The sequence below is a fragment of the Sinohyriopsis cumingii genome, chromosome 2 (genome assembly GCF_028554795.1).
Source record: "Sinohyriopsis cumingii isolate HCF-2022 chromosome 2, ASM2855479v2, whole genome shotgun sequence".
NCBI classification, from domain to species: Eukaryota; Metazoa; Mollusca; class Bivalvia; order Unionida; family Unionidae; genus Sinohyriopsis; species Sinohyriopsis cumingii.
The window spans coordinates 57,058,604-57,082,219 of NC_142962.1; the positions used below are offsets into that span (position 1 = coordinate 57,058,604).

Sequence of the window (23,616 nt, forward strand, 5' to 3'; positions counted from 1 at the left end):
GAATTGGATTTTTAAAGTAGCTTTAACAATTTTTCAGTCATATTGCTACGATGTCTGCAGTGTGGCAGCTTATAGTGATGTTAGCACTGAGGAATCATAATGCAGACATGTAGCATGATATCCCACCTAGTCACATTATCCTGACACCAGGCTGACCAGTCCTAACACTAACCTCTTAATGCTGAGTGCCAAGCAAAGCAGCTGTTAGTACCATTTTTTAAGTCTTTGGTATGACTCAGCCTGGCATCGAACCCATGACCTCCCACATCCGAGTTGGACACTCTAACCACTAGGCCACCAAAGTGGTCACAAGCGGTGTAAACATTTACATTGTAAGGTTGTGAAGGGTGGACACGAGACATGACTATGCACGCAATTGCACATTGGTACACACATGTAATAACAGTTGGTACACACATGTAATAACAGTTGGTACACACATGTAATAACGAGCATGTTTAACTACACCTCTCGTCTTATTTGTTGTTTGGTCACACGGGAATGTCGAATGTTGGGTAGTTTTCATTCGTGATGTCAAGATGCCCTCTGCATTCCTCATGCAGATGCTGAAACAGCACCAGAACATATTGTATGCACTCTCCACCCTCCATGAAGACACAAAAATAGTGCCTGAATACACTGTATCCATGAATACATTAAAATCGTTGAGTAGTCTCATTCATGATGTCAAGATGCACTCTCAACCCTCCATGAAGACACAAAATTGTGCCTGAATACACTGTATCCATGAATACATTAAAATCGTTGAATAGTCTCATTCAAGGTGTCAAGATGCACTCTTCACCACCCAAGCAGAAATGGCTCCAGAACATAATGTAACTGTGAATTCAGCAGAAATCACATGCAATTCCAGTCAAGCCTTGGAATCACATATGATCAGTAAAATTCAAAAGGCTTTATTGTTGTTAAGTGAACAAGTAGAAGTGGCATGTATATATTGTAATAGCACAATGAACAAGCCTAAAATCCCACCAGTGAGGCATGAGGACTCACAAACGAAAATCACCCCCACCCACCCCCAGGTGTGAGAGCTTGCAATCTTTTATGCTGCCAGGGCACAAAAAGATTTAGAAACCAAGCTTCATGTCATGATTTCCAGTTTGACTAATACAGATCAATGGTCCATACTGATTCCGCCACACCACCGACTGGACTGCAAAGCATATATTGTCATTGGTATTCTATTCCAACCAACCAGTCCAACCCTGCAAACAAGTTATATACAATTACACTGGTTAGGAGTCTTTTAGCTCAGACAAGCGAATTATCCATCCAGACTTATTGTATAGCAGGCAGGCCATACTGCACTAGCCAACTGGTCAGAAAGAAATTCATCATGTTTGGTACGATATTCCAGTTGTCAGCCAACCAATCCAATCATACAAATGAGCTGTGTACATTTACATTTGTCAGGGTCTGCAGACTGGCCAACTGATTGACTGGATTGACCATTCCTGCGAAATTCATGGTGAAGCAGCATTACTTTAAAAGCTGTCTGGCTGAGCCAAACTAGCCATTTCAATGTTATCACTAGAAACAGCACATAAAAAAGAAACTATTTTTTTCATGCAAAATGCTTGCCCTTGGGTTATAACTTGCAAACCATTAAGATCCCCACTTTATAACAATATATTCACTAACTGGATAGGGAGACCAATATATATTGTCAGTGATGCAGCATTGGACTCTGATGGGTCAGGAAATGCCTCAAATGTCATGGCTGGAATATGGAGTGACATGCCAGTGATCTAGTTTTAGTTCTCACATAAACTCATTTTCTGAAGTTTGCATCTGTTGGAAAACAGGAAACATTGAAAAGAGATTTATATTTGTGTGAAAGTGTGTGGTACTGTTTGTCTGCATGAAGTTAACATGTCCATTCATTTCAAATTTTGAGGCAGATTTATATTGGGTTTAAAAGTAAAGAAAGGTGTCCATTTGAGACAAGAAAATATTTTCAACAAAAATATCATTGTTTGTGCCCATGAGTGCTCCGTTTTTGGTCTCAAATAGGATGAATGCTAACTGTTACTAAACCATTGTCAACTTGAGATGGAATTTGGTAATGGAATCATAGTACCAAACAATGGTCATTTCTCTCTGACTGTTTAGTACCAAACAATGGTCATTTCTTTGTGACAATAGGCCTAATATTTTCTTTCATACCACAGCAGCACTGCTCAACTACAAAGTCTTCGACTGGTGCTTTGAAGCTAGGTGTGGCCAGCAAAAAGGGGTCAGGGGATGACTGGGGCTGGACAGAGGAAGAATTCACCCCTGTTCAAGATGCAGGGCTGCAGTCAGTTAGTTCTTACAACTGGGGCCAGGAGGACACAGAAGCTGATTTCTTCTCACAAGTCATAGGACCTAGCAAGGCAAGTCAGTAGAGTGACAAGATCGAGGGGTCACAAATTAAGAACTTAGTTATTTTGTATCAAGTGTAATGTCTTAAATTGTTGCATTGTTGAACTAAAACACTCAGGATTACTAAAGTTAACATGTCTAGCCAAATATACAATTTCTGCATTCATCTTGTATAATTGATTACTTCTGTATACTTTACAACTTTTGATCAGTAATCAGTAACTTAGTGAATCAATGGGATTAGTTCTTCTTGACTCAGCTGCCTGCCTATTACTTATATCTTAGATTTTATGACTCGGGTGCTACTGCAGATGACCTTTTTATGCTCCACTTTGATGGCGGTAGGGGCATATATTGTTACTCTTGTCTGTCTGTATGTCTGTCCATCCACAACAACTTAATAAGGTTTTGCATGTAGGTTATCAGGCACTGTAGTTGGGCCATGTATGACATGAACATATTTCTAGTTTGAAGTGTTATGATGAGCTGAACCTTTGGAAATGATTAAAGCAGGGCTACTTCATCAGTAATTACTGTATGAATTACAAACAATATGTGTGCCTTTCATATTGTAATCCTGATAGTTCTGTGTAAATTAAAAACCAGTACTTGAAAATAATGTATCATGTGTAATTGAGGAGGCAGATCGTTCTACCTATATTTCAACACACCTATCTATCTGTCTGATTTTTTTCTGATGAATAAGGTTTTTCTTTGTTCTCTTACACAGCCACAGAAGTCGAAAAATAAAAGCGGATTAAAGTCGGAGTCTAACCCATCTTCAACCAGGCAGAGTCCTGCTCGACAAGTTCAGACCCATTTGAGCCCAAATCTTCCCAGAACTACATTGGAGGCAAAAACCTCTCAGGATCATAAAACACAGCCTGACTCAGGGGGAGAAGCTAAGGAATCAGCATGGAGAGATAATGATGGCTGGGATGTTGATAGTTGGGACTTGCAGGGTTGGTATTTGTGTGCTAATTCAACGTTTATGTATTGCAAGGACCTTTATATTATTTCTGCCTACTTATGTTTTGGTATGACATGGTGCAAAATGAAATAGAGTGGTATTAAATAGAATCTTCTCTGTGTGTGTGCAGTCCTGATGTTAAAGATCACTGAAACAAATCCCAAGGAAGATGATGTTTTTTTTGTGTTTTTTTTAACAATCACAAACCAAATATATTAATGTGTAGCATTCTGTATCATAACAAAGTACACTTTGGACATGCTCTGTATACTTGATTAGGTTGAACTGCAGTTAACATAAACCCTGATCTGCCTTCATATCATGCATTGACAGATTGTGGTACATGTTGTTTTGTTCAAATGATCACCCCTAACAAACTGCATAGACTCGGCTGGTGCATTATTTGATGGCACATCTGGCAGTTTGAAGTTATAAGTGAGTTTATACAGTATATCATAAATCCATCCCAATCTAAGAAAGACATTTGCCACATATTTTGGCTTCTTTCAGCAACAGTAATACTAAAATGTCACAGCTTGCCAAGGTAGATTGGTCTGATTTTGTGGGTTTAATGCCATTTTTCAGGACATGATAGGCTGTACATGTCGGCCAACTATTTGGTGGAAAAAGAATCCAGGAAAACCCAAGGAAGAACCACCAACCCATGAGAAGCTATTGGCAAGCATTCCCAAATATCCACATTGGCCAAGCTGAAACTTTGTCATTTGACAACTGATCAAAGTTTCTGTCTTTCTTAGGTCTTAAGTCAGCAACTCAGAGGACCTCATATGGCTTATGAATAGGGCATCCCACCACAGGATCAAGTGCTGGAAATCATGGTCACAAATGCCTGCATGACAGAGTGCTCCTATGCCCATCTTATTCCACATTAAAAAATAATGATATGGGGGAGTGTACCCCATGTACTTAGCAGCCCACTGGGCACAAGTACCCCCACCTACCTCAGCATGGCCTTCAGGCATGTAAGTCAAGGTGTATGGGGTTCTATACAGATCTTTATGAGCTATCAGTTAAGGAAATGACACTGTACAATACTGTCCTGGCTGCTAACAAAGCAATCCAGCCATCTGAACCATACATTCTTCTGTCCAACTGTAGATCGGTCCAGTCTGAAAACCGTACAATTCCCACGGGGACATACAATATTGAACTGTACGGGGATCTTCATGACAGATCCTTCTGTCTTTCCATTCATATACCACAGGGACCTTATAGATACGTCCATCTATTTTACCACTATTATGGCAGTATTGGCACCGGAACCTTAGAGGGATCTCAGTTAAAGATCTGTCCATTTCTTCTTACCTATGACAATATCGGAATTAGACTTGTATGGGGATTTTAGTGAAAGATCAGTCCCTATCATTACTTCTATGGTACACCCAGTTTTGAAAAAAATTGTCCATACAGTCAATTACATGGTCTACACCAGTACTTTTAACACACAAAGTGAGGCAGCCATAGGTACCATGGGACCACTCTGGTGGCCCAGTGCTTAGAGCATCTGCCTCAGATGCAGGAGGTCACAGGTTCTAATCCTGCCGAGTCATACAAAAGACTTATAAAAATGGTACAAGCAGCCGCTTGCTTGGTGCTCAGCATGAAAAGGTTAGTTTTAGGACTAGTTGGCCTGGTGTCAAGATAATATGACAGGGTGGGACATCATGCTACATGTCTGTGGCATGATGCCCCAGTGCTAGACATCACTGCAGACATCTTAGCGATATGACTGAAAAATTGTTAAAGCTATGTTAAAAACCAAATCTCACACACACATATTTGTACCAGGATGACAAATCCGTCTAACAGATGCAATCTCACCTTTGTTATGGCCTATCCACTGGGTAGGTACTGGAACTCATGAACACAACATTGCCTCTTTTGTGCTGCTAAACATGTTCAGTTCAGACTGGGATATAGAGGTAGACCCAGATATTATATACAGTGAGTGTACTAATCCTCCTTAGGATCTGTCCTACTCCAACACACATATGCAGAAGATAGAGTTTAGTTTCAAGGCTGCGATGGAGATTTATTGGATGTTGCTGCCCTCTGAATTCCCTCCACCCCCATCACCATGCAGACCTATAAGGTGACGGTCTCTGTGGAATTAGAAGATGAAGATGATTGTCCTTCCATTTGCATTCTACCAGTCTGTCAAAATTAAAGAGATAACTGACATGCTTCCCAGCAAAATTAGTGATCCAGGCATTTCTAAGGCTTTCTTTGCAGAAAGCCATCTGTTTGTGACATTTTCTTTCCAGTGGTATGCAACGCACATTTCATATGGAGCTAGCTGCCCATGATAAGAATTTTGTGGCAATCAATATAACTCTACCTTCTTTCTGTAAAGTGGACAAAATGGTTTTCCACTTTATATCAGAGATGGTTTGAAACATTGTCACCACTTCATTTGAATCATTTGTAATTTTCTGCCTCACCATAAAATATGGTAATATCTATGCATGGGAGGACATAGCTTGGATCATCAGGGTCATTAACAGAACAGCCCACCATTCCATAGTAAATGCCCTGACTTCTTCTGCAGATCTTGACCTAGTATGACAAGACACTTGCCAGCATAAACAACTCACAAATTGCACCATGACCTGACATTAAAGATGTTACCTTTTGGGTTGCCCCTGCTGTTTGGAGGCAAGATAGAGTTAGTGAAGTGATGAAAGGCAACCCAAGCACTGCCCCTTCAACTTGCACTCAGTTTAGAAGGCAAGTTTATCAGGAAAGGTTGACAGGAAACAAAGTTTCTATTATCAGAAGCCTTGTAACTCCTGGTGTTGACTTGCCACTCGGACCGCCTGCAAACTTCCAGGTGGAAGGTGCCAGATTCTTGCATTTCAGTTCTCATTGGATTGATATATTTCCAGGAAATGAGTGAGCAGTCTCTGTTGTTTTGGAGGGCCTTTAGATTCCATTTATCCAACCCCCTCCTTGTTTGTCCTCTCGCTAGTAATGGCAGTCCCATGACAGCCAGAGAAGACCAAAATCACCGATAGAGTAGGCAATCTGATCACTAATCAACAAGCTGGTGGTGGAGATTGTTTGCAAACTGCAATCCATGTGGCTCTTCCTTGTACTAAAAGCCATTGGCAGGCTCTGACTGATTATCAGCCTGAGCCAGCTCCATCAATATATTGCACTACCAAAGTTTAAGATGTGACAGCTTGATCTGATTCTCCATCAGAAGGGAAAAGTTTGCCATCAGTCTTGACCTTAATGATGCATACTTCCATATGCCTTTACATACAGCATCACAGAAATTCCTTTGATATGCTTACCACAGAACTATTTACCAATTCCATGCTCTCCCATTTTGCCTAAAGTTCAGTCCATATGCTTTCACCAAGGTTTTCAACTGCATCATCAGTTTGTCCTGGTTGACTTCACCCATAGCAACAGAGGCATATCTGGACAGTGATCTTCAGAAAAATTTGGTAAGTTCTTGTCGCATCAAAGGCAGGGATGATTTCCTGTGCCTTCTATGTTATCTCAGTTTCTTAGACAACTGGGAAAAGTCCAACCTATGGCCATTGCATCATTTTGTCCACTTAGTATTGAATTTATAACCACTCTCAATCTCAGATGACTACCTCTTGTCTGAGTGATGCATCAAACGCATCGAGTCCACTTCCAGTAGGAAGTGGTTCACGGTGTAAGAGTTTTTGCAACTCTGATTATTCAGTGCTGCAATGGACCTGATAGCACTGGGCTGGGTTTTTTATGCTCCCATTTCAAATGACATTGCTTGCAGAATGGCACCCCATTTCCAGTCCACTCAATTGGAAGATCAGAAGCACAGGCAAGATATTATCAATCCTTGGTCATTGATATGACTGTGGCCAGCTCACAACAGCGATTCAGCTGGTCAAGCCCCAGCCAGAAGTCACAATGTTATAGATGGCACTATGCATGGTTGGGGAACCCACCAGTTGCCAGGCTTCAAGGTTGCCAGCATCACAGATCAGAGGCTGTGTCCCTCCACATCAAGCTTTATGAAATGAATATTATAATCAATGCCTTTCATTTCTGGAAAGACCAAATTGACAGGAAAGTTGTCTTAATGTCAGACAACTCATTTGTGATGACCTACTTCCTCAAGCAAGGGGGAACCAAATTCCTGCATTGATGTTTCCAGCTCAACATCACTGATATATTCCTGACAGACTCAATGTCCTGGCAGATACTCCTGTCAATTAAAGGTCAGATCATTCATACCAAAACGACCATTCACAAAACAGTCTTTCATTTCATTATCACACTTTGGGGACGATTTACCTTTATTTTGCAACAAAGTGGAACCAGAAACTGCTCACCTTTGACTCTCCATTCCAGGACCCAGCATCCTGAGCATGGACACACTTTCAGTGAGTTTGGTGGGTCTGTGGACCTTCGCTTACCCACCCACAACATTAGTACAAAAATAATTCAGGAATTAAGAAGCCAAAATTGCAAACTAATTTTGATTGCCCATCTCAGACAGGACAAGTCCTTGGTCAGTGATCTATTTGATCTGTTGAAAGCTTTACCCAGGAAGATTCTGGCACAGCTCAACTGCCTTAAATAGCTGCAGTCACAGGTATTCCATACATGTCCAGATTGACTCCACCTTCATGTTTGGCTCGTGTAAAGAGTGCCCTGCAAAGCAAACAATTCAAACCTTTGATCATAAAAAAATCTCACAAACAAGATGGCTTTGCACATTGATGTTCTACAAGGGGAAGTGGCATGTAAATTCAGGGCTGGTACAAGGACAATAACATTATCCCTCTGAATGGCTAAATTTTTTCTCTGGCTTATGAAGAAAAAAATTAGGCCCCTATTACCATCAAAGGCTACATGTTCAACGCATTTCAGCATCATGGTCAGGCTTGACTTAGAACTTTGCCCTTCAGTTGCATAATATTGGCAGGGGCATCCATGTCATATGGACACATTTCTAGGTTTTTGCAGAAGGCTTGATTACAGTCCATATAAAAACCAACCAAAAATAATCCACTGGGTAGTAACTGTTCCTTTCAAGCTGTTAGAGAATATCTGCTTTTTGCAGGTGGCCGAGTGGTCTTAAAGTACCCTCTGTTATGGATCACTGCCATCTCACCTCTATCTGCGTGGGTTTGAGTCTCAGATTCGGCTAATGTGGGTATGTGGGAAAGCTTGCCAGTAGCTTCTTGTGGGTCGGTGGTTCTTTTGGGGGTTCTTCCTCCACCATTAATACTGGCCGCCATGTATAGTCTATCGTGTGCTGAACAATGGCATTAAACACAACAACAACAACAACTGCTTTTTGCATATGTAACTATTTGTGTTCATATTACAGGTTCAAAGAAGTCTGAAGCAGAGAAAAAGAAGCAAGAAAGGGAAGAAAAACGCCAACAACGACAAAAAGAGTTGCAAGAAAAAAGGGAAGCGCGCAAGGGCAGTGGAGCATTGAAACTTGGAGTCAAGAAGATGTCTGCAGATTGATTTGCCTCTTTAATAGAAGACATGGGTTTAATAACTGTGATATTCAAAGAAAGGTCCTATTCATGACTGTCATTTGCTGTTTTTAGGTACCTTTAATCAGTGAACCTGGGTAATCATAAATTGTCAATTAAGTGCACACAAATCCTGGCAAGGCAGTGAAAGCAGGTGTGCTGTTCTAAAGTCTTTCCCTCAGTTTAATTAGATCACAGAATAGAGATCATAAAGCCAAAATAATAAATTATGAACTTTTATATCTTGGATATGGACCCAATCATGTACCTAGAAATGAAAAAAGTGACACCTATTGATGTACTGACAAACTTGAATAATGCATACAAATTGTGCAACTTCCCCAAACTCCATCACTTATAGAGTTGACCCTCTGGGTGGAGGGAATTATGTGAGACAGTTGAAGAATTTTAACTGCCCGCTCTAGCCAGCCTAGTTCTATTGATTGTTGTTTGTTTTTTGTGTCAGTAGATCAGCAGGCCCATTGGCATGAAAAATGAGGGGCAAACTTGCAGAAATATGGGCCAGGTAATAAACTGAGGTTTGGAATTTCAGAGCATTTTCGCAGAACCATGGGCCGGGTAATAAATTCATGCTTGGAGTTTCTGAGTATTTACATAGAAAATCCGTGACAAAAATGTTAAGTTGGAAACTTTATTATTAATGTCCTGATAAAGTGTATGTTTATTACCTACTATCTTGTATACATATTTCACCCACACATAAATATTTATTTGCCCCATGCATTTATTTATTTATTTAATGCAGATATTTCATTATTTGAAGATCTGTGTTTGTACTCCATTCATTTTGTCATGAAACAACCCACATATCAGGTAGGAAATAAATAGTACCAGAAAAGCAAACAGTGTCCAAATGGTGTATGCACTTACAGTCTTGCATTTTATTAAGTACAAGATGAGGTGGAATGTTGGTTCCTTGGTTGATTGGTTTTAATGACACTTTTAACACGTTATTATATCATGCAGAGGAAAGGGATGACAAAGTGGGGCAATTAAGATCAATAACATTGATTATTATGACTATACATTTGTGGACTATTTAGATGTATTTTGATATCAGAATGGCAAAGTATATGTTCCTTAATCACAGTTAAATCATGGGCTGTTGAGATTAAGCACCCAAAGATTTTTGGTGCTCAGTACAGTCTGAAAATCACTATTATTGTTAAATACCATATAGTCCCTAATTAATGCTCCGTGGGGCATTGCATTTTCCTAAGGTTGGGGCATTTATTGGAGCACAATAATTAAAGCTAAAGTTGTTCACTTGATGTCCTCTTATAATGACCTGTGTATAATTGTCACTGAATTCAGTAATTATAAATATCAGCACATTTTAAAATTATCAAGCCAGCAACACATTTTCCCATTCAGCAGCTGTTTGAAGTAAGACTGGCTAGTCCTTGAACTTGCTGCCAGATAGGCATTGAAAATTGCCACACAGCTAAATCCTTTGATTTTACCTCCCAGCTAAAGTCTTTGATCTTGCTGCTCAGCTATTGTGTCATGTTTAAGACTACATGTTTGCCTGTGACTTGAGTAATTTATATATTGATATATACACTGTAACAATGTGATTGACTGAGACTGCTACAGCATTTTGTTGTAGTCATAGATCTGAAGAAATGTATTGAATAGCATACGTCTTACACTGCATCTTAAAAATTGTTTTGCTCTTTAAAAGGGGGGAAAGGCATTAATTAGTGGGGGGGCATCATTTAGGGAGTATACAGTACACAATTTACCATTTTGTTTCAGAAGCTGTGTTTATCCATTTTCTTTTCATGTATGTGCAATGGATTCAATCTTGTAATCATTGGCCTTCTGAATATTTTTATGTAACAGTTGCATCATCACAATCATACATTGATAAGTAGAGACAAAATAAACTATTTTGTTGTATTTTTTTTTGCCTTATTAAATATTTCAAAATACAGTCGCTTTGGTATAACTTAAGTGGTTGGATCTTGTTTGTATAGTATAGGTTTATGATTACAGGAAGAAAAGAAAGCAATAATTTACACTGTATTCAGATACTGTTGGAAAGGTCTGTCCTCATTGTTTCAAAAATGTTCTTTAAAGAAACTAAGGTTAAACCCAAGATCATAGAATTGTTGTATTTATTCTTTTTCAATCTCTGCTGTTCCAGATTTATAAAAATATTTAAAGCATGAGATGAAAACCGTTACAAACTGTAAAGAAACGTGATGTACATAGTACAGATGTATCCATCCATTCATCACATTTTCATTTCCATTCTATAACTTTAATACCATTTGAGATAAAGGAATTAAACTTGGGACACATGTACATCATCTTTAGAAGGTGTCATGTATGACATTGTGGGTCATATCTTTAAGGTCAGCGTCTCTGTTAATATGTTCAGATTTCCACCACCTTTTCCCTGCCAATCAGTAACTTTAAAATTATTTTAAGATTAAGGGCTGAAGCATGTTTTACTTGTACATTATCACTAGAAGGCATGTCATATACAATATTGAGGGTCCTTTCTCCATGGACAAGGTCACAGTACCTATGGTATTTTGTTTTCATCACACTTTACTATCTGCTGCATAACTCTATAGCAGTGTGAGATTAAAGAACTTTGAATACTTGTATGTCATCAATAAAGGTGTGTTGGTTTTGCTATCATCATGGTCAAGGTTACAGCTCAGTATTTTGTTTTCGATAATACTCTATTTTACTCCATAACTTAAAAGCCAACTGAGATTAAGGAATGAAATTTGGTATACTTGTACATCATCACTAGAAGGGTGTTATGTACACATTGGGGGTGCTGCCTTCAAGGTCAAGGTGACATTGAGCTAGTTTATCTTTTCTGTCTTACTTCACCATTTACTCTATAATCTTACAGCCTTTTGACTTTTCAAATTAAGACCTGATGGCTTCACCATTTTAGGTGGAGGACAAAAATTAACTGAGTATGATAAATTTTTATTTTATTTTACTTCTTATTTATTTTAATTTTCGACTTGTCCCATCTTTGTTATCCACTCATCCTACTCATCATGCCAGATATGATTATGATTACCCTCCTTCATGATGTATTTTGTGTTCAGGTTACAAGAAAGAGGCTATATCACTTATGACCTTTGAACCTCAACCCCCCCCTTCTCGCCAAGAGGTTGCATCTATGACCTTAAGCTGTTACTGTTATCTAATAATCCTTGTGTACCATGATTCCAAAAATTATCCTCGTCCCTCAGAAGATGGAGTTCAGATTACAAAATGAATTTGAGAGACGAAATGCATGGACACACAGAAGGACAGACTGAAGACATGGCCAGCTCTATATATCTGCAAAAATAGGTTACAGTAATCTTAGTCTGAAATTGAAAAGTTCTGTTCTTAATATGAATCAGTTATTAAAATTTTAAAAATTTATTCTCAGATCAAGGTTAAATTTGCATGGAAAGACCATGCAAAAAAGGAATCAAATAAAGTAACCATTAATTTGCTTTAATTTTAAACAAAACGTTACAGATTACTTTTGGTGATTGAATTTACTTGCCCAGATACAGTGAACATCAGTCAGTATAACACAAGAATAAAAAAATAGTTTCAGTTGTAACAAATACATATTCAAGATCTTTGCCTTAGTTTTACCAAAGTTAAAAAGACAATAGTTTAATGTCTATAATATGTTTTATGATTTTGCACAAATTAAGAAATAATTGTGCATTGGCTTGATGAAATGCAAAGATTAAAGATTCAAAGAGGTACCATATCCTTACAAGTCCAGACCATGTGGAAACTTCACAGACCCAGAACTGTCATCACATAATGCACAAACAGATCTGGGTCTGTGCAGTTTGTTAGGAGTAATTATTAGTTCAAATAAGAGAGACCCTGCTCTGCTGATGTGTTATATGATGGCAGATCTGTTTCTATGTTGTTAGCATATATACTCGACTTATGTGAGCACAGACAGTAAATTCATTTTTATAAATAAATGTTAAGATTGCATGACACAATCGAATTAATCTTTTGTGCATGAGTTTTTAATAGTAGATATCGATGAATGAAAATATTTTGCTTAAAACATTTAAAAAGAAAAATTTATATTTGCTTTTTGTTCTTCATTACAAGCACCCAAACTCATTTTGCTGCAGTGGTGACAACTATTCCTTAGTAACCATTTTTTCTGTGTAAATCTAAGAATATATTTTTTCAAATCCAGCTTAATTTTTATTTATTTAATTAAAAGTTAAATTTTAATTTCATCTACAGGTGAAAACTATCAATAGATATCAGGGTTTTTGTAAACTATGGAACACATGAAAAGACTGATTTCACAAGAATTCTGGCAAATGTTTTGAATCAAGAATTTTACTGTCTTATTTCTTGGTCTGTGATTGTAAAATCTGCACAAAATTTGAAAAAAGCCTTAAAGGGAAAGTCCATAAAAATTTTCAGTCACTTAATTTGTTTGACATATTAATCTAAAAAATACAGAGTAAGTAAATGGAGTTCAGAAAATCTTATGCTTATGGACATTTCTTAGTTACAACTTTTGAAAATCTTGGATCCCTGTCCTATGTTCAGCACTGCCATATTGATAATATACAGATTCTGAATGGTCCATCTTACCCTTATGGAACCCCACAATTTCAGTATTAATTTTAACTTAATTAATTTGTTTAAGTTGTGGCAGGGTATTTTTGCTTTGTTTTTCAGGCCTTTCTTGACATGTATTATTCTGTGTTTCAGTCTGTTTTTGGAATGGTTTCCAAGACGACTTATTCAGTATTAAGGTCATGTTTCCTGGGTGACAATCATACTCAGATTTAACAATTCAGGCTTCTCGCTAATGAATTTTTTTCAATTTCATCTTCTAAAACCAGTGGATGGGGTCTCAAACCATTCAGGCATGTTCTAAAATAATTCTTACTTAAACCTTGTCAGCTAATTCTTTTGCATTTGGTGGGCAAAGTTTCAAGTTACATCTTGAAGAGACTTGAGAATAATTTGCTTTGCTGCATAATTGTTCAATTCCAAAGTTCCATTTAAACTCACTAATGATTGTAACCCATAAATATTTTATTTAATTAAGTGTTTCCTAAAGAAATACCTACCAATGAATCTGACATTGTTACAACTCTGTGGTTTTAAACTAAGTAACAGAAAGAAGCAGTACCAAGTTTTGTCAAATTTAACAAACTATTTCCCTAGGATACAAAGTTAAAATTTGTAAGGGACTTGCAGAATTATGAATTAAATCACAAATAATCCAAAATGTTCTGTTACAAATCCAAAAGTGTAGAATGTTCAAAATGAATCTTGAATTTGCTGATGCACCAATAGTCTTGATGTATTGCAATGATATAATCCAGAATAAATGAGTCCTCCATAATCCCAAAGCAGTGTTTTCCTTTGAAATGTCAATGAGCACTTCCTAGTTCCAGTGAATAATTCAAATATTTCCTCTCAGACTATGTATGAACACAACTAAAAGTGATTCCATGAACTGATATTAATATGGCAATAAATAATTACCCACCCAGTCCCTTATATAGACTATTACCATACCTATGACAACAAATTGCCCAGGGTGTGGGTCATTTTCCCATCAAATTCGTAAACCAGTTTACTTAAAGAACATACCAAACTGGTAAAAAAAGGTCGGACCTTGAACTTAAATTCAGATAAACATCATAACATAAATCAAGAGACAATAGAATTTCCAGGGGAAAAACCATGGTCCTGAACTGAAATCCAACCAAACAGTTTGAAAATTAGTCAGATAGGCCCCAACTCCCACCCTTAATTACAGACAAAAGTCAATACACAATTCAAATTAAATGTTGATGACAACATAAAGGTTTTATTGCACAGCTTTCGTCTCAGTTGCATTATGTTGCATTTTTTTAAGTTGGAGTCGCATGTCCCATTTTCGTGCCCACTGTCCTAGTTTAATAATAAATTTTGTGATATCATTTTATCCTGCTCAGTTTTGATTGATCTGTAGGATACACAGTGATCTGCAAATTGGCAGATTTCTGAGTCATTTCAGTCCTGATATCATTCACATGCAAGAAGAGCTATTGTCCAAATACTTTGCCTTCAGGTGCTCCAGTTTTGGAACCATTCATCATCACACTCTGTTTTCGAAAACATAAAAAGAGCCTGCCTAGCATAGGGTTTTGACTGCAATTCTATACTTGAATAATTTACTCTTTAACAATTCATGGGGAATGGTGTCAACGGCTTTTATAAAGTCTAATACAAAAATGACTAATTGGTCCCATTGTCAGAACGTTTAGCCCATTTATCAATAACACATCCCATTAATATTTCGCAGCTGTGTAATTTATGAATCGTGTTGTTTTTTGGATATGATTGAATAGTTGTCCAAAAGGCTCATGTTAGAACGGGCAATATGCTCGAGCACTTTGCAAAGAACGCAGGTGAGTGAGATTAAGTGAAAACTATTTGCCATTGTGCATTTACATTTTTGGAACAGTGGGCATTTATTTGCTAGAAACCGCACCTTTTAAGTATTGTGTATCATTCAGACCACAAGTTTTTGATTTTTTTTATGTAGCAACTTCGTAAACACTTTACTACTATATTCTTCAATTTTGGTACTTTTGGGAATTTACATGACAATACCATCTCGCTGAAGTGGCTAAAAGCACTGCAAAATTGTGTTCAGTGTGTGTATGTGATTTGGACTTTAACGTAGCTTTACCAATTTTGCAGTAATTTTGCTACGACGTCTGTACTGTGGCAGTTTAGAGTGATGTCTAGTACTGGGGCATCATGCTGCAGACTTGTAGTATGATGTCCCACCCAGTCACGTTATCCTGACACAAAGCCGACCAGTCCTAGCACTAACCTCTTAATGCTGAACGCCTATCGAGGCAGCTATAGGTACCATTTTTATAAGTCTTTTGGTATTGACTCAGCCAGGGTTCGAACCCGCGACATCCCGCATCCGAGGAGGACGCTCTAACCACTTTTCCACTGGAGCTGTTACTTGTGTTCAGTGTTTCAGCCTTCATAGTAACTGTTTTTACTAATTTCGTATTTCTTTTAAGCAGAGGAATGCCCTGTGGGTGTTTTTGTGTGTGTGTAACTTTTGATTTATTTCCAGAATGGTTTCGAATCTGAGGTTAAGTTTCTAGTCATGTTGTTTATGTAGTTAATATGTGAAATTTAAACATTTTATTTAATTTCAGCTTCTGTTTCCATTTTGTTTTAATTTTTCACTGCCTGTACACTTTGCTTTAGCATGAGTTTTATTTCTTCTACGAACTAGGTTTCTCATGGGTTTTGTTTTTGGTTTTTTTTTTCTTTAATTGTATAAGTTTGAAAAGATTGTATAACTTTCCAGTTTACTTAATTATCTCTCATGTTTTCTGACTGTTTAAATATTGGAATTTTGCAAAGGCACTAGCTTCGGATCTCATTGCATCAAAATTTCCTCATTTAAACAAATATAATTTTCAACATGTTTGTCTATTGGGTGATACACATTCTTTCATAGATGGCATACAAGATATTAAAAAACGTGGTCACTAAACCAGAGGCGGCACGAGGAGAGAGGAAATTGCTCCCTGGCGCCAGGCGAAGAGGCTGGGAAGGGATGCCGTCGAGAGCTTTTCATAGTATTTCACCACACCTTAGTGTAATAGGGCCAGTTCTTCACAAAACGTATATTTAGTTTAGGGGTTGATGTTGGGCTTGGGGGTGGCAACTGATATAAATATTGTTCTCTGTGGCAGTGTAATGAAGCCAATAAAGAACATTGCCCTAGGGCCCTCTAACCCTTGCGCCACCATTTTACTAAACTGGTCAGATGAATGAATGTAGGGGAGTTTTTCTTGTAATGAGATCAGGACGAGGTCGGATATATTTCTATTACGAGTTGAAAAGCCAATTATTTGTTCTGAGTCATGGTCATTCATAATATCAGTTAAGGGTTGTCTGAGTAACTGAGTGCATACCCTAGTTTGAATCCTCTATTGGTCCAATTAATGTTATTTATAATTAAAATCTTCTGTGATATGTATCATTAGATTTTGTTGTCTGAAGCTGCTTTTCAGCAAGAGAGTATCGTCATAGTGACTGCTTGGTCCTATGAACCAGCTACTTGTATAGCTAAATTGTCCCTTCACTACTATTTTCGTCCTCACAGATTCTGATCCATTGTCCAATTCAACCAGCAGCATCTGTGTAAGATCTTTTATGTCCCAGTAACAATTCCCCTCCTCCACGTAAGGTTCTATCTATTTTATAATTACCTTCCTCTGGAAATAATTCAGAGATTGTGACAGAGTTGTCATCTTTAATATCCTGGATAGCAACGATGTCTGGTTTTGAAACATCAATAAACGTGAAACTTGAATAATCGGAATCAATTACTATGCCGTGAACATCAAACTTAAACCTGACTTATCCTGGGGAATCCACATAAACTGTAGTACATAAAGAATTTATGGGGTACTGAACTACCAGCGACGATACCCAAAGCGAAGCAGCATGGAATCTAAAGAGAAGATATGTGTTGAGTGCTCATTTTCCATGTGAGACCCTTACCTCAAATGTGACATTTATGGGGTAGAGAAAGAACGGCGGAAACCGCCAGATTCGGAACATGGAGACACAACTAAGGTGATAATGTCAGTACCATGCTGGGCGATCTCGTGTGGTAGTTGCAACAATATTGATGTAACAACACAAGTTTCATAATGTTTTATAAGACATACAACAACCCATGAAATCTATTAGACTATCTCCTCCAACCAGTACGTTGAACCTGCTCCCATGACTGCATTTTGATTCACATCCGTCCAACTTGGATGCCTTCAAGAATAGCTTCTTTCCTGGACTGGAATGCGCTCCAGAACTAAGACACGCTTCTGCTGTGGACGATTCCGTAGTTAACATAGGAAGATGACAAGGATGTTTTTATATGTTCTAAACTACAAATACGCCACTCTTCCTGCATTTTTTAATACCAAACTATACAGACACCGATGCCACATGTGCTCTTAATGCCCATACTGTATGTAATAAGTAAAATGCAACATGGCATTTCACTTTAAGGGTGAAACTAAAGATTCTACGATTATTATTATCAGATGTAATGTTTCGGAATTAACTCGCATTTAGAGTTCCATATATTTTATTTTTTTATGTCATAACACAATTCCTTTAAGTTAAATTCAAAATCTGATATATTTATTAAAATCCTTTTCATAAAATCGAACAAAAATGTCCTAGTGCCGTTAGTGCTATTAACAAGATAATAATTAACATAATTTAAGGGAAATTTTTGATCTGAAAGATTCTGAGATCTGAATATTTATTATTTATAATGTATGTTTTCATATTTAACCCCCACCTCTCTCTCTCTCTCTCTCTCTCTCTCTCTCAGTAGCACACATATGTTGAAACAGCACTCTGTACCTTAGATGACACTGGTAAAAGCAAACTGTAAAAGGACAAAATGTATATTTTCAACACACTTTTATGTACATTAAAAGGCATTTTTATGTTGATTCAATTCAAAGGGGCATTTCTCCTTTTATGAGCGACATATACAGAACATTTTTCTGAACACACACACACATTGTCATGTAAATTTAATTTTTATTATTTGTTGACTTGTCGTAATGATGTTTATGCATATCTGTATTTTGTATTTGACCTGTCCAAAATCAAGTTCATGTATCCGACCAGTAACATTTATTTTGTAAACAACATAATACATAGCTAAATATTTCTCTATGATTGTTGATTAAATATCGGGATCATCATTAATTTTAAACATGTTTATAGTCTTAATTCTGGCCTTAGAAACGTGTGAATGGCAAATTTTAATTGTGACCCATGTAAAATAGATGGGTATCTAATCTAGTTTACTAAAGAATTACTTATTCTTGCTTTAGCATCTGAAGCAGAATCATTTTTATTGGTTTTCACTTTTTGTGTGAGTGGATTTATTTATTCAAATTAGTATTCACTCGAATTACAAAATGCTCAATAATATTCTTGGACAGAAACATCAATTGGGAATTATAGCGAATTCATGCAAGGACATTTTGGATTATACTGTTGTGATACGTCAAAAGATTTAGTACATCATCACAATCCAGGACACTGGCACATTATCATATTCAAGACTTAAGGCATATCAACATATTCAATATCGAAATTTATTTGGAATTCCGCTGGGATTGAGATGGAATTTAATGCATTTGGAGTTTTGATAGACCTTTTATGAATTTTTGAGATTTAATTCACATTACTGTAAGTTCATTTTTTAATTTTCACTTTGTATTCTTGGGAAATAAATTATTTGCTGAATTTTACAAAGCTCGTTGGTTTTCGCACTTTTCTTTTACTAAGTTTAAAGACTATAGAGACAGAGATATATACAAATGTACGCCAGAGCGGAAAGCGCTATCCCTGATCCCACAGTAGAACGTCTGATATATTTAAATACAAATAAATAATATTATCATACAGGTTAGATAACTTATAATTCAACTTTCAACCCTTGCTATAAATTTGGCTTTATCACAGTATTAAAGAAGTTTTCAGGGATCTATATTCACATGTTAGTTTACTATATTTCTTTAATACACCTCTTGGGGGACAAAAAGTGTAAGAGACTGAATAGGGGCACTAAACATATTGTAAGCGACCTCTAATTCCTGTCTGCTAGGTAGGGTTTATAGAAGAAGTTCCACTCGACATTAAAGTAAGCAAAAATGTTTAATGAAAGTAACATAACTAAGAAACTGGGAAGCTGTCACCAGTACATAATATATAATTGGAATAAGACAAATATACTCCTGCAAGGAAACAGTCGTTGCTTGCACTGTTGTATTTTAACAATTTGATACTGACGTTAAGTTTCGATGTCTTGTTCCTGGATCATTTCAATAAAATGTCTCAGCACATAATAGTCTATTTCAATGTTAAATAAATTAAATAATGATTGGAAATCATAGAGTGAAGCCAACAGATGAGAGTTGACGATTTGCTTTGTATTCGTTTAACCCAGGTTACTAATGTGGTGGGAGATAACTGCACTATAATTTGGAAGATTAATTGACTTACTCAAACATTTCCTACGTAAGTTTCCAAAATGCTTGCCTCTGAATATTGTTAAAAACATGAACATTCAAATGTTCAAAGTATTGCTTATTTTACTATCTTTTCACCTAATTAATGTCCAAATAATTCAGAGTATTAGTATTACTTTGTCAGTCCTATAATATTATTTAGCAATTTATATATGCCATTACCTAAAAGGGTTGTTGGACTTCTCAGGTGTTAGTTCTGGTTTCGAATTTGATCGCGCTCTGCAGTTATCTGACAAGTACTGTCTTCCACTCCAATATATAACCGTCGGTTTTATACCACGTGACAGTACTGAACCAGTCAGAATTGGCAGACCGAAATCCGCCAACGAATCAGATGTGGCAAACTGGCAAACCTTAGTCTAGCGCAAATCTTGTGATATCAACCATATATGAATAAGGTTCAATATCTTTTAGCATATAAAACATTCTCACGTCTTATATCTTACTCTGTACAAAACTCTGAGACAAAAACTCTATATCCTAATATTTCTATATAGTTTTCAGTAGCAGAACAACAGTTTTCGAATGGATAAACTGAGGAAACCAATGACAGGGTATAATGATACAAAAAGAATTGCAGTTGCTGGGGAGGTTGCAACTATGCACAAAACAAATTGCATTGGTCAATAAATCTAACATTTTTTTATTATATAAAGTAAGATATTTAAGATATAACTTTCGGCAATAAGTTCACTGTGACTTCGTCTGAGTGTAAATGAATGTGAATCACATACCTGCAATATCGAACCATCGAGGTCATGGGTCACAAACGAACAAAAATGGCATCTATAAGAACTTCACTCGATCGTTGAAAAGTTTGTTTACCGTTAAACATGAACAACCTGAAACTTCATGTTTAATACAAGTGTCGTGATGTTCCCATCAAGTAACCACGTGATGGAGAAACACAACTGGTATTAAATGATTTAACACAAGCATGTAATTTTTGCAAGAAACGATGCTGATTGTATAATGTCAAACCTTGATAAGCCAAGTGTAATATAATGATCAACATGGTAATAGCTAAAACTGATTGACAGAGATTTCCTACAGGCATAATAAATATGGGTTTAGCCAACTAGTAATTCTGTATAATTTGACTCCACGGACCGCAGGAAGTATGAGAACATGCTTATGAAGTGGCGCATTATCGAAATTAGGGAGACGTTATACGTAAAAATTAATGGAACCACAAAGCAACTAATTTGCTACAACTACATGCTCTTGCACTGCCCAAGGTCCAATGAACTAAACCTGTAACACTAATATCTTAAAGAAATATCTCTAAAAACACATGGAGAATTTACATGCAGTAGTAAATATCCACCCAAACCCCATTATGGTGCATAGCTGGTTAAACCCGAGCCTATGACAATATATTACATACATCAAAACCCATCACATCTGAACAAAGCAGTCTGCTAGTTATGAATAAGAGTTCAAGACTCATCACATTTTTAATCTCCATTTTAATGTTATTTTTTGTCGATTTATAAAATATTTTAGAATTAATGTTTAGTTGTTTCATTTTGATCGCATAACCACCAGATCCTATGAAATGGTATGCCCATCAGCGAATCTATGACTGAAACTGGTCAATAAAGAACTTTGCGAACAGAGATGTATAAGGACGTATTGCTTGGTCCAAACCTCTCGGAGCAGGAAAGGAATGGGGGTGGCGCCTTGCTGGAAATGCAGATTAGGCATTGGCACTTCGCACTGAATTTGCCTGCGTTTCGGATGCCTCGACCAAGCAACGAAATTGTATGGGATAGAAGCCAAAGCGAGAAAGCAGCTGGTCGCGGTTCTTTGCTAGAAGCGAGAACGCCAAAAAAGGGGATCTGCATAATCTATGATAGACTAAGACGTCCAACGAGTTAGAAACATTCTATGGTGTTTATTAGGATGCTGTCTACCACTGCGGAGAGGGAAGATAACATAAATGATGCACGATGGTACGTTGGATGCAGTTCTGGCGGCCAACGCAGCCACTCTCATCCTAGCCAGTTTCAGCGTTTAGGCAATGGGCAGAATCCCTAAGCTTAGAAAACCATCACAACTAAAATCGGTCCCCAGGCGCCCGGCTAGACCATCCGCCGTGCTGACTCTGGTGAAGCGTCAGAGCAGTGACTCTGCCCGTGAAATAATGCTGCTCCCTGGTGACCGCCAGGCACAACCCCATATCAGGCAGTTCAGCTTGGCCTTCATTGAAGCCATTACCCACAGCCTGCTGGACTTTCTGCCAGGCAGATCCTTGTGCTGGCAGGCCAGCTTGAAAAAATCGGACAAGACAAGATGGAAGCTGACGCTGTCGCGTTCATATTATTCATATTTCCGGAAACCCACCATCTCCGCCACGGGAACTGACGAGGTCGAACTGCTAACTGTCCAAGAGAATACCGTGGAGTGCGTTGAAAGGTAAATGTGTGAATGCTTCGGCTGACGCTTCGAGGGGAGTGCGGAACTGGTATTAAACATGTACCGGTAACTTTTTTTGTGTGGGGAAGAGCTAAATTCTAACACCAAAGTACATTCCGCCAAAGTTCGTTATTAACGTGATAAACATCGACCATCGCTGTTGTAAGCGGTCCATTCTTTTTCGTCAAACACCTCGCGAACGACATACACGTTGACCGGCCAGGCACATACCGCTAGTATCTAAGGACTCTCGTCTTCGAGGCGGTCGATGTTTCTGTATATGTGAGCGATGTCGGCAAGTTCGACCGATGCAGCTCGGCCATTGCGATCAATGTTTGTGACTGGATTAACGGCCTCTACGCACAGCACGTAAGCCCGGCAAAAACATTCTGGCCAACCTGATCCACAACCACAAGGTGTGCGTCGATATTTTATCTATTCGAGGCGCTGAACGTTCAGATTAATAGCTACGCAAACGGTCCAGGCAAAGGCGCACGTAAAAATTGCGGTTCAACTTACTTATGATTTGTAAAATTATATATTGTGAAATTATATATTGGGATGCTAGGTTTCCGGCGTTATACCGGGGAAAGGGGCGGTTTCCACCTTTATCCAAGCCGCTTAATGCGATATGGTGAGATCCTTGCCGAGTTTCAGAACCCAGCCAAAATATTAATCAAAAGGCGGCCTACAAGGCTTTCCAAAATACAATGGTCTGCCAAGTTTACAGCATTCCCCTAAGCAAAGAGCAGATTCTGGACCACTACTACATGGCACCATGTACTGCAGCGCCGCCCACCATGTGTGCAAAATCAAGCTGCAGATTTACCCGGAGAAAACAAAGTTCCGATAGTAATACAAAACATGTGCTGCTATGACGGCCACCTTCTTCTGGATGCCATTGGAACATCCCTAGGAGACAGCATTGGCCGCATCCCCAACAACTTAGAAAAGTACAAGGCGTTGACCCTAGGGTAGCTATGGTTTGTACACAACTTAAACACCAGCCAGGAAAGGTTGGCCACCAACGTGCATAGGGAAGCATTTTGCTCCAGTTGGCGACGCATGGAACACCTAACCCCAAAAGGCTACCACCCCTATAAATAATTGAGCAGTTGAGAAGGTTTCGAGAAAATGTGGATCCCGGCTTTCGAGGCCTTCTAGAGCCAGCTCCATTGCGATGACATCA

The 23,616-nt window shown here is 37.9% G+C and overlaps 1 protein-coding gene across 2 annotated transcripts in view; it reads left to right on the top strand.

The window, feature by feature from the left end:
• The window catches only part of LOC149804925 (N-terminal kinase-like protein), a 75,252-nt gene extending 64,461 nt beyond the window's left edge, over nucleotides 1-10,791 (top strand). The window contains exons 18-20 of one of the 2 annotated variants that reach the window (XM_089945942.1): nucleotides 2,193-2,396; nucleotides 3,116-3,347; nucleotides 8,712-10,791. In XM_089945942.1, the coding sequence (XP_089802068.1) occupies nucleotides 2,193-2,396; nucleotides 3,116-3,347; nucleotides 8,712-8,857 (582 nt within the window). In that variant the 3' untranslated portion in view covers nucleotides 8,858-10,791. The remainder of the gene's footprint in view (nucleotides 1-2,192; nucleotides 2,397-3,115; nucleotides 3,348-8,711) is intronic. The other variant, XM_089945943.1, reaches the window with a different exon arrangement.
• The last annotated feature ends 12,825 nt before the right edge of the window (nucleotides 10,792-23,616 follow it).